Raw genomic sequence first — 12,029 nt, forward strand, 5'->3', positions numbered from 1 at the left:
AGGCGCTAATCTCAGGACACCTCCACTCTCAGTACATTACCACTTTCCGATCAGGAAATGCACGCAAATACAAGCCTTTATATTATTAAGGTACAGTGCCACTTTCCGAACCATTAATGAATGCTTGTGTACACAAAAACGGCAGGCAAAACTGTTTTAAATGTGTGTTTCCTGTATGGCGATCAGCTGCTTTATTTATGTCTGTATGAAGTTGTTGTGAGTGTGGAGGGAGCAGCTACAGGTTAGCTTAGCCTAATCGATCAGTGCACTACGAAGCCAGTGCTAGACAGTGAACTGTCAACGGGGGGAGCCCCGCCGGTCATTATCGGCCGATATTCACTCTTAATAGTTTGATCGGTGCTCTCTATAAAGGCCGATCAGGAGAGCTGGATCTGATCGATATGGACATAAACGCGAGTGAAGTTTTAGCGAGCTGCATGAGAAACTGACGGGCTGTCAGGAGAGAGGGAGGGAGAGAGGAAAAGAGATGATCCTTACTCCCGTGTTATTATCCGGTCATAGTCCGGTAATTACCTAACGGAAACGCTGCTACACAATTCTTATTATTATTATTATTGAAACATGACCGGTAAGTTTCAAATTTGTCCGGTAAAATTAAATTCTGTCCGCGGAAACCCTGCTCCGGACTACGCAAAATGCGTATATGAAGTGACATGAACGCAAGAAATCTACCCTCGTGGGGGCGCGCTCATGTGATTGGCTTAGAATTGAGGAGACATCTGATTGGCTATAGATAGAAAAAATTACAAGTACGAATCGGGTGACCGTCAGGGGAGTCTCAAAAAACCCACACACGAATGCAGAGCAATCCATGCACAGAAAGCGGTTTGTGTTTGCAGGTTCAGGGGATTTAAACGGAAAACAAATATGTGAGGATCAAAAATACATATGTAAAACTTTTTTCTGTATTTGGATTTTATTTACATGTATATGAAACGGAACACATTTGTCTGTGCATTGAAAAACACAAGTGTGGATCCGGAAATACAAGTGTGAATCCTTTTGTGGATCATGAAATACAAGTGTGAATCCTTCTGTGTGCATGTGTGTATTATGAGACTGTTCTGAGCCCATAAGACAGAGCCGTAAGAAGCCATCCTTACATAATAAGAACGTATTTGTAGTTGCATATTGAAGAAATGCACGTGTGTGTGTGTGTGTGTGTGTGTGCGCGCGTGTGTGTGCGTGCGTGCGTGTGTGTGTGTGTGTGTGTGTGTGCGTGCGTGCGTGCGTGTGTGTGTGCGTGCGTGCGTGCGTGTGTGTGTGCGTGCGTGCGTGCGTGTGTGTGTGTGAGTTAGTCCATTAGATGTTCTGACCTTTAACATGTTTCCCTGTAGTAACAACTGCATAGGGAAATATTATATTATTTATATTTGTTTTGACACGCGCAATGTTGAATAGAACATTAGACAGATATAGGAGGACACTCTTTCATATTTATTATTCTAACCTTAAAACATTTCCAAATGAAAAAAACATGCTTACAGACGGTATATATCTGCAGCATTTTTTGACACACACACACACACACACACACACACACACACACACACACACACACACACACACACACACACACACACGTCCCGCTCTTATGTGCCCATCCCCCCACATGGATCACACCTGGCACACGCAATACATGTTCAGTGTCTATTCTTTGTATATTTACTGCAGTTGTTCATGTACACCAGTAGTCTGATACAATATGTACAGTTTGAAAGGGTGTTAAATGAAATTTGGTGATGATTAATGGTTTTTGTGTTAATGTAATTAAAACAGGACCGGTCAAATTTCACCGTGAACACCAAAGTAAGGGGGGGGGGGGAACAAAGACAATAGGAGGTTAAACCATTTAAAGTAGCAAGAAAACTTAAAGATGAAGCTTTTATTTCTCAAGTTTGTTTTCTCAAACTGCTGCTGGAGTTTGGCCTGCGGGCTGTCAGATTGAAAATGAGAGTTTCTGTCAAACGGTCTAATGTGGTGTTGGAGGCAAACTGTCTCACAGATACAACTGATAACAATCCAATCGACTGAAGAGAAAAGCTCACTTATCTTCCCTTCTGCCCACTCATTCCATTATAAGTTTAACTTGTGTGTTTGTGTTTCTGTGTGGACAGCAAGAAGAAGGGAGATGAACAGACAAGATACTGGGAGATGCTGAAAAAAGTTTTGAAAGTTCTAAATAGTTTCGGAATTGCAGGAAAAAACGTTGCGATATAGCTTTTTCCCTGTTGTCTCCAATTGTGTGACCACTCCTTAGCCATGATGTAGTTTCCATGTATACTAATGCTACCACAATAACATTTGACTATATTACCCTTTTTAAGAGGGATAGGCAGCCTCATAAGACTTTGCTACAAGAGAGAGCCCAATGGAAGAAAATGTGTCATATTGACCAGGAAGAGAAACAAGCAAATCAGGTTCCCAAATACCGTTGTAGAGGCCAAAAACATGACCTGATATCTAAAACAGCAAGGCTAGTGTTCTTGCTCGATGAAAACTCATCACTGTACTCTGGTAGAAGCGGACCAATGAGTCTACGGAGGCGTGTGGCGCAGTGGGTTAGTGCGTTAGTGCGTTAGTGCGTTGGTGATCGGATCAGGGGGATCAGGGGATCACAGGTTTAAACCCCACTGCAGTCAGCATGTCGTTGTGTCCCTGGGCAAGACACTTCACCCCAAATTGCTCCTGTGGGGATTGTTCACAGTATTGAGTATGTACGTCGCTTTGGACGTCTAACAAGTAACATGTAATGTCTACCGTTTTAGAAAAGGATGGATTTCACATCGAAGTACCAAAAACACCAGATGACTCGTGCTAACACTGATTGACGTGCATTGACTGCATATGCAAACCTGCAACATCAGTTTCTTTGGACACATGGTAACAGTGGGAACAAGTTATAATCTCAACAATGACACATCACTTTCTTTGTTGGTGATCTTGGAAGTTGACTCTGTCCACCTGATTAATGTAAGACCAATAGTCACTGTCTTTTAGCTCTGTTTTTGGTCTCTACTATACCAATCTCACAACCTGTTGGATTTTGGAGGGAAAAGGGCAACGTCTTTTGTATTCAGATTCATCCATAGTTTAAAAGCCTATAAAAAGTGAAATACTCGTCAGAAGAGATCTGATTGGTTATGAGATTGCATTTCAGCCAATGTGTTCTACCCTTTTTTGCTCTTCACACCGACTGTGTATCTGTATTTAACCAAAGCATGCTCAAACATGATTGGTTAACTACATTGATTCCGATACTGAAATCTTGTCCTGTTGCCTACAGATTCTGCCTTCATATGCATCTGTTTATAGAGATAAGGTGTCTGTAAACTCCTGAGGGGAATATGTGGCACTCTGACTGCTTCATGCTCCACGACGTCCACCTGTTAGACTCCGTCTCTGTCAGTGTGCTGTTTGATAATGAGCAGGTTTTAGAGCTATTTAATTGAAAACAGCTGCCTGCTGCAGCCAATAGCACAATCCGAGACGTGCCGCTCATTATTAAGCAGAATTGCTCCTGTGAGTGTTTTTATAAAAGGTTTTATAGCCTGTGTCCACATTGCACCTTTCCTGAGTGGCAGCTTCTTTTTCAATTGTTCCTACAAATTGAAAATATTTGCAGCTTTGAGGAAAGCAACTGTGAAGTCGCTGTAGAAACTGGAGGATACGCTTGTTTTTGTCCATGTTTTCCATCATGAAACTGTCATAACAAAGACTGAAAAGCCCATTTGTTTGAGCAAATCGGCATGGCAGACACTGAGTGTTTCACTTTTATCTCCATGCGCGTATCGTCCTCCACGCTCCACAGCTGTCAGGTTGAGTGTTTAAGCTCATTGAAACAGCCTAAGAGCAAACATCTTCCAGTTTATGTTCATGATGAAAAACACAATATCAAACAAATATAGAGTATCTCACATAGATAATAAAAGGCAACAGGGCAAAACAAGTCAGGTGATATGTTTTTAGGAATATTGGGAGTGTTTTTCGATTGAACGCTGGGAGGAGGCTCTCACCAGCTCCTACCAGGCAAAGGAGCTTGTGCACACAGGGCCTATTGTAGTAAGGTCTTATATAAGCAAATGTGAGCGTTTATTTGTGCGGGTAGACAAGCACTACAAGTCGGTGAAATTAGTTTCCTCAAGTCCATCGAGGACCTTTTTATACAGTCTGTAAAGACCTGATTCGTAACGACAGACACACAGCTGAGCCTTCCTGTCCACAGCAAAAGACCATGGCTAATTTTACCAGATATATTACTGTTCTTTTACCAGGAAAACATATTTTGTGTATTTGCTTTGATGTTCCCACAGTAGCCTGCCTTTAAAGGGGCCCTATTTGTGCAAATGTTCAGGTTCATATCAGTATGTAGTGTCTCTACTTTAAAGAGTCCTCTCCTGCTGATGTTCAGGTGTATATCAGTATGTAGTGTCTCTACTTTAAAGAGTCCTCTCCTGCTGATGTTCAGGTGTATATCAGTATGTAGTGTCTCTACTTTAAAGAGTCCTCTCCTGCTGATGTTCAGGTGTATATCAGTATGTAGTGTCTCTACTTTAAAGAGTCCTCTCCTGCTGATGTTCAGGTGTATATCAGTATGTAGTGTCTCTACTTTAAAGAGTCCTCTCCTGCTGATGTTCAGGTGTATATCAGTATGTAGTGTCTCTACTTTAAAGAGTCCTCTCCTGCTGATGTTCAGGTGTATATCAGTATGTAGTGTCTCTACTTTAAAGAGTCCTCTCCTGCTGATGTTCAGGTGTATATCAATATGTAGTGTCTCTACATGTCTCCATGCTTTAATGTTCAAAAAGCTCTTTATTTTTCTCATACTGCCTGTGCTGCAGCACCTCTTTTCACCCTCTGTCTGAAACCAGAGCCCAGTCTGCTCTGATTGGTTAGCTGGCAGGCTCTGTTGTGATTGGTCAACCTCTTAGAGATGTCCCGCCCCTTAGCGTATCACGTACAATGTGTTGGAGCGCTAGCCAATAGAAGCGCGAGTGTTACATGGTGATGTCACTATGTCAGGATATTTACATGCACACAATCCTATATAAAACACTACAGGAAAGGGAAAACCTCAAAAAGGATAACAGGGCCTCTTTAATACAAACAACACTAGCTCTGTTAAATATTCCCTGATCTGTAGCCATGGCATTTACCCCCCCAACCCCCCCCCCATACCTGCTGCCAAACAACGCTCTCAGGGACTGTCTGCCCTTTCATCTGGGGAAAGTGTATCAGTGCTCGTGTGTTTTCCTGTGTATCTTCTCACCCTAATCGTGTGCTGAACATTGTAATTTGCCCAAAAATGCACCGACAGAAAAAGTATTGCAAACACGCTTCAAAGACAGGATTATCGCTGAGAGCCTAGAGAGGAGTTAATGTCACAGCCGTGTTGTATGCAGACATTAAAGTCACACACACTCCCACAGTAGCTCCGTGGAAATGAGATCAATGCATCTCAAAAGTTTGGGTGTGTTTGATGTTAGACAATTAAATGTGTGTAGCTCACTCTCTTGTGTGTGTGAGTCTGTAGTTCCTGCACGCTTTTATAGTTCATCGTGAAGTCTGTGATTCCACTTGGCGTCATTACTGTTTGTAACTTTGCCCCTTGGCGATAAGGCACAAACCCACGACACAGCATGCTGCCAAGTGCTGCCACAGTGACTTTGTACTACTTTCATGTACTCATTTTAAAGTGTAGAGCAGAGGAGTAAAACTTTTACCTTTCATTGTTTCTTTTTGATTCAGCGACTTTAATTCCTCTGAATCTTAAAATCAGTCCCTCGTCTGGGAGAGTTGTTACTGCTCTGCAAAAAAAGTTCCCTTCTTAAGAAATAATTCAGGCTAGAAAGTACTAATGTTAAGAATTTCAAGACATCGCTTGAATCATTTATTTTCCTGATAAAAAATGAATCGCTGTTCGGTCTTGATTTAAGATCCCAAAACGTGCACATTTCATCCGTAGATCAGAACCATGTGAATTCATCTAAAACCACCGGCATGTGTTGATACTTCTAAAAAACACAGATTGAAAGATTGAATAGACGCCAGAGGATTTCACAGTTTCTTTGAGCAGGGTTCAGTGGCACTGAGCTGCTGCCAGGGTCTCGTTTACTGCTGTTTGTCAGCAGCCCGCTAACATCTCGTCCTGCGGGACGTTAATGGCTCAACGCCAAAGAAATCCAGGTCATGAATCACCCTGTTAGTGACGGAGCAACACAGATTGCACACGGCTACATGTGAAGCCACACCTGGCACATGTTCGTCCTCCATCACATCTCTGACAGGCAGAGGTGGGAAGTAGTGGAGTACAAATACTTCGTTACTGTACTTACATTTTTCTGGTATCAGTACTTTACTCCACTACTTATTTTTCTGACGACTTTTTACTTTTATTCCTTACATGTTGAACACAAATACCTATACTTTCTACTTCTTACATGTTGAACCCAAATACCTGTACTTTCTACTTCTTACATGTTGAACACAAATACCTGTACTTTCTACTTCTTACATGTTGAACTCAAATACCTGTACTTTCTACTTCTTACATGTTGAACACAAATACCTGTACTTTCTACTTCTTCCATTTCCCAAACAGGCTGGTTCCTTTAGTTTGAATGTGTGTTTGGTGGCGTGATCATTATTATTTAGAGTCATTGCGTGCCTATTGATTTGAACACGATCCGTGTATCCATCATTTCCTGGTCTTCTCTAAAGAAGAGGGACCAATGAAAACGTTGTCATGTTGCCGTTGTTCAGCATGGAAACATTCATTAGCTAACAATGACATTATTGTTCTATTAATATAAAGGGAGGTCAGGTACTCTTTAAAACAGCTGGTAGTTATGGGTACTTTTTACTTAAGTACATTTCAAAGCCCATACTTCTTTACTTTTACTTGAGTAAAGAAGTTTAGTCAGTACTTCTACTTTTACCAGAGTATTTTTAAACACGAGTATCTGTACTTCCACTTGAGTAAAGGATGTGTGTACTGTTACCATCTCTGGCCCTCTCTGACAGGTGTAAATAACGTGTCCAGTTTTCCCAAGCGCTGTTTGTGTTGCTGTAGCACTCACCGCAGACACTTGTCTTTGCATTACTCTAGTCCTTGTTAAGGCTGCCATGACAGCTTTCTGATGTGCTAAGAGCCGTGTTGGCTGTCTCACGGTGTTCTTAGTAAAGTGCCGTTGATCACACCAGCTAAACTTGACAGACCAATTCCTCAGGGAGGAAGGTGAGGAAGAGATTCAGAGGGAGAGGGTCACAACAGGAAGGAAGAGAGATCCAGAAATATAGAAAGGCAGACGTAAAAAGTGATAAGCTCACACAGAGAACAATAAACTACCACACACTCGGAGGTGAGAGCACACACACTGAAGTAAAGCCCTGCAAATAAGCCCACCTGTATTCCTGTCCGTAAACACAGCTCTGACTTCATGCTCCATCCGTGTGCCCATGCTGTAAAATACAGCCAGGCGCTCATTGTACAAACTTAAGCAGTCGTGCACGAACAATTGCATCTGTGTTTCTGGCTGTTGCTCAGTCACAACTGCCTGGAATCACTGAATGAATGTGATTCCAGGATTCCATTAAGGGCCAATTTCAGATATTATTCCATATTCATAGCTACTCAACTTTCAGATTGGCCCTTAATGGAGCTATACTTCACTCTGATGACTTCTCTTCTGTCTACTGACATATGACTTACGTGTCAAGTCTATAGAAAGCTTGAGCATACACTTGAGAAAGGTGAGAAGTCACATAAATAACGGTAAAGCCGTGTGTGTATCCATGACAAATCTGACTTATTAGATAACCCCACTTGTGTGTATGCCTGTGTTTGCCCAAATGAGTAATGGGTGTTTAATTTTAATTTTAAAGCATCATTGTATCTCATTGTCTAATTAACTGTGATGCCTTAATATAATCACTGTAACAAATGAGATCATGTTTGGGATGACAGGTAGCCTCCATTTCTCACAAGTGGTTCGATTAGCACTAATGTTTCTCAAAATTAAAACCACGTTTCCATTAAACCCCTGTTGCTTCCTGACGCTATAAAGCCCTAACCCTCCACAGTGTTACTTTATTTTTTTGAAGGTAACAAATAGTGTATATTAAACCCTTTGGACTCTGCTGCATTGATTTTTGAAAATCCCGCACTTTCTTGAAGTACAATATTAAATTGCTGGGATACCCCTTTAAAGGATGGCTGCTTTCAATGTGCACCTCTGGGGTAGCATGCAATGTATAAGGAACTTCTAATGTTGCAATGTTAAATCTGTGTAATATCTTATCAATAATCAAACAGGTAGTTCTTCCCTCTTCAAAATCGGCAAAATAAATCTATTTTATGTTTGGCATCAGGGTAGAGTAATGACTCATTGTTGCCAAAGTCAATTTGCAATTACAAATAGTATATATTAAAAGTGATTATGCTCCCACAACTTTAACAAACGTAAGCAGTCGTGCAGAAATAATTGCATCTGTGTTTCTGGCTGTTGCTCAGTCAGAACCGCCTGGAATCATCGCATGAATGTGATTGGTCCCACCTTGCCAGCCAGGTTTGCAGACGGGCTTGACGTTGATGTGGACCGGCACGCTGTGCAGCGCTCTCTTCTGCCCGCAGTCCCACGCCGTCACCTGGATCTCAAACTGCTGCTGCCGGTCGAAACTCAGCTTCTCCGTGTTCCTGATGTTACCTAGTGTGGAGAACAGAGGCTCAAAGTCAACTCAAATTGATTTTTTTTCATTTGAAAGGTAACCTATTACGCAGAATCCACTTTTTCATGTCTTTTATTCAGAGGTGGGAAGTAGTGGAGTTAAAATACTTCGTTACTGTACTTAAGTACATGTTTCTGGTATCAGTACTTTACTCCACTTCTTATTTTTCTGACGACTTTTTACTTTGACTTCTTACATGTTGAACCCAAATACCTGTACTTTCTACTTCTTACATTTTGAACACAAATACCTGTACTTTCTACTTCTTACATGTTGAACACAAATACCTGTACTTTCTACTTCTTACATTTTGAACACAAATACCTGTACTTTCTACTTCTTACATTTTGAACACAAATACCTGTACTTTCTACTTCTTACATGTTGAACACAAATACCTGTACTTTCTACTTCTTACATTTTGAACACAAATACCTGTACTTTCTACTTCTTACATGTTGAACACAAATACCTGTACTTTCTACTTCTTACATGTTGAACACAAATACCTCTACTTTCTACTTCTTACATGTTGAACACAAATACCTGTACTTTCTACTTCTTACATGTTGAACACAAATACCTGTACTTTCTACTTCTTACATGTTGAACACAAATACCTGTACTTTCTACTTCTTACATGTTGAACACAAATACCTGTACTTTCTACTTGTTACATTTCCCAAACAGGCTGGTTCCTTTAGTTTGAATGTGTGTTTGGTGGCGTGATCATTATTATTTAGAGTCATTGCGTGCCTATTGATTTGAACACGATCCGTGTATCCATCATTTCCTGGTCTTCTCTAAAGAAGAGGGACCAATGAAAACGTTGTCATGTTGCCGTTGTTCAGCATGGAAACATTCATTAGCTAACAATGACATTATTGTTCTATTAATATAAAGGGAGGTCAGGTACTCTTTAAAACAGCTGCTAGTTATGGGTACTTTTTACTGAAGTACATTTCAAAGCCCTCTTTACTTTTACTTGAGTAAAGAAGTTTAGTCAGTACTTCTACTTTTACCCGAGTATTTTGAAACACGAGTATCTGTACTTCTACTTGAGTAAAGGATGTGTGTACTTTGCCATCTCTGCTTTTCTACATCAACATGTGTCCCCTCTGTGGAAAGAGATTCTGAAAGTTTCAGGAAAAAAGATTCTCTCTCTTTTTGTCCTGATCCATTTATATAAAAACCTGTCTGAAAATGAGCTGATCAGATTTTGGCCACTTTATGATGTCATAACGATTTGTTGGCTTGTGTAACCATTAGCCAATCAGCAACCAAGGTAACCCCCCACCTTATCACCTGAATCTCCTCCTAGAGCACCATTGAGTTCTTTGTAACCAAATATCTCTCAGAGGGGCGTGGGGAGGGGCTCCTTATTTTCATCTAAAGTAACAGACAGAGAATCAGCACTTTGGAAACAGGGCTGAAACAGAGGGGATTATGGGATGCTGCAATGATCTGTTTGGTGTTTCAGCCAATCAGAGACAGGTTCTGTATATATCTGAGACCTATAATAAAGTAATGAAAAACAGTATAATAGGGGACCTTTAAAAGTGTTGTTCATTTATTGTCGACAGTCATCGGTGTGTCAAACTGCCTCCAAACGAAGCAGTTCTTCGGTTCAGTTTTCTCTACACCTGAAATTAATTTAGGCAATTAAGGTGAATATGATTAGTCTCATTACAGGGGGGTGGGTGGTACTTATCTGAGGCACTTTCTTTCACAGAAGACAGTAGAAAAAGTGCAGGTGCACATAATGAAATCAATTAAGGATGAAATCTAGCTAGCTGCTTCAGTTTTAGGGTCCTTTGGGCGAAACACTTTCTCGAAGTAACTCCTTTCTGGCTGAGTTAGGAGAAGTTTTATAATCCGTTGACATATATTAAAACATTGACAGTCTATCGGGCATATCAATTTGATGGATATACATATTCTATAGTCCATATGTTATTTATTGTGTTGTTTAGACTCTTAAAATCTCTTCCCTTAAGTCTGGAATAAGGTCATAAGTACAGAACTTTATTTGCATAGCACAGTAAAAGTTAGGAGAAGTAGTTCAGGAAGGTCATTAGAAATAAATCGACACTTTATTTCTGTAATAAATACCATAAACTTAGATCAGGTGATGAGAAATAGTGTGTTTCTGTTACCAGAAGTTTGGAGACAGTCGTAATAGAGTCATAAAACGGCTGTGTAGGCTCTTACAGCTAAACAAGTTTTATATCTTATTGCAGTCATAAGCAATGAGCACCAGATATTATTCCATATTCATAGCTACTCAACTTTCAGATTGGCCCTTAAAGGTGGGGTAGGTAAGTTTGAGAAACCGGCTCGAGATACACTTTTTGTTATATTCCATGGAATGCTCTTAACATCCTGATAGCAATGAATATCTGAAGTGCTTTGACAAAAAATCCATAAAAAAATGTCATCTGTGGAAGCCGTAGTACTGTAAAAAGTACGACCAATCATTTGAGCCGGCCCGGCTAAAATAACTGGATGGCCTACCTGCCTGTCAGCCTTCCATCTGTGCACAAACTTATCTCGTGCCCTCATTGGTCATGTGCGCGTTCGTGTGTGTTGGAGGAGGGGCTCTGTAAGGAAGTGGCAGATTTTTCTGGCTGTGTATTTTCAAATTCTAGCGCACTCGAGCTGGTTTCTCAAACTTACCTACCCCACCTTTAATGGAGCTGTACTTCAGTCTGATGACTTCTCTTCTGTCTACTGACATATGACTTAAGTGTCGAGTCTATAGAAAGCTTGAGTATACACTTGAGAAAGGTGAGAAGTCACATAAATAACGGTAAAGCCGTGTGTGTATCCATGACAAATCTGACATATTAGATAACCCCACTTGTGTGTATGCCTGTGTTTGCCCAAATCATTGTATCTCATTGTCTAATTAACTGTGATGCCTTAATATAATCACTGTAACAAATGAGATCATGTTTGGGATGACAGGTAGCCTCCATTTCTCACAAGTGGTTCGATTAGCACTAATGTTTCTCAAAATTAAAACCACGTTTCCATTAAACCCCTGTTGCTTCCTGACGCTATAAAGCCCTAACCCTCCACAGTGTTACTTTATTTTTTGAAGGTAAAAAATAGTGTATATTAAAAGTGGTTGTGCCCCTACAACCTTTTTCCCAATTGAAGTGTATATCTTCATTCACAAAAAATGTGGTTGTTCTTTTAAACAAAACCTGTGTTCACAAACTAGGCAAGGATAGTCTTTAGGGGGTCAGGGTTTGGCAGGCAACACTTTTGAATTATCT

At 40.6% G+C, this 12,029-nt stretch overlaps 1 protein-coding gene across 1 annotated transcript in view; it reads right to left on the reverse strand.

Annotated features, from left to right (window-relative positions):
* The window catches only part of LOC117470074 (calsyntenin-2-like), a gene marked incomplete at its 3' end in the record, with an annotated part of 240,860 nt that overhangs the window by 19,925 nt on the left and 208,906 nt on the right, over nt 1–12,029 (reverse strand). Inside the window, 1 exon segment of the mRNA XM_034114613.1 lies at nt 8,577–8,726. Within this exon segment, the coding sequence (XP_033970504.1) occupies nt 8,577–8,726 (150 nt within the window).

This window comes from Trematomus bernacchii, unplaced genomic scaffold, assembly GCF_902827165.1.
Source record: "Trematomus bernacchii unplaced genomic scaffold, fTreBer1.1, whole genome shotgun sequence".
Taxonomy (NCBI): domain Eukaryota; kingdom Metazoa; phylum Chordata; class Actinopteri; order Perciformes; family Nototheniidae; genus Trematomus; species Trematomus bernacchii.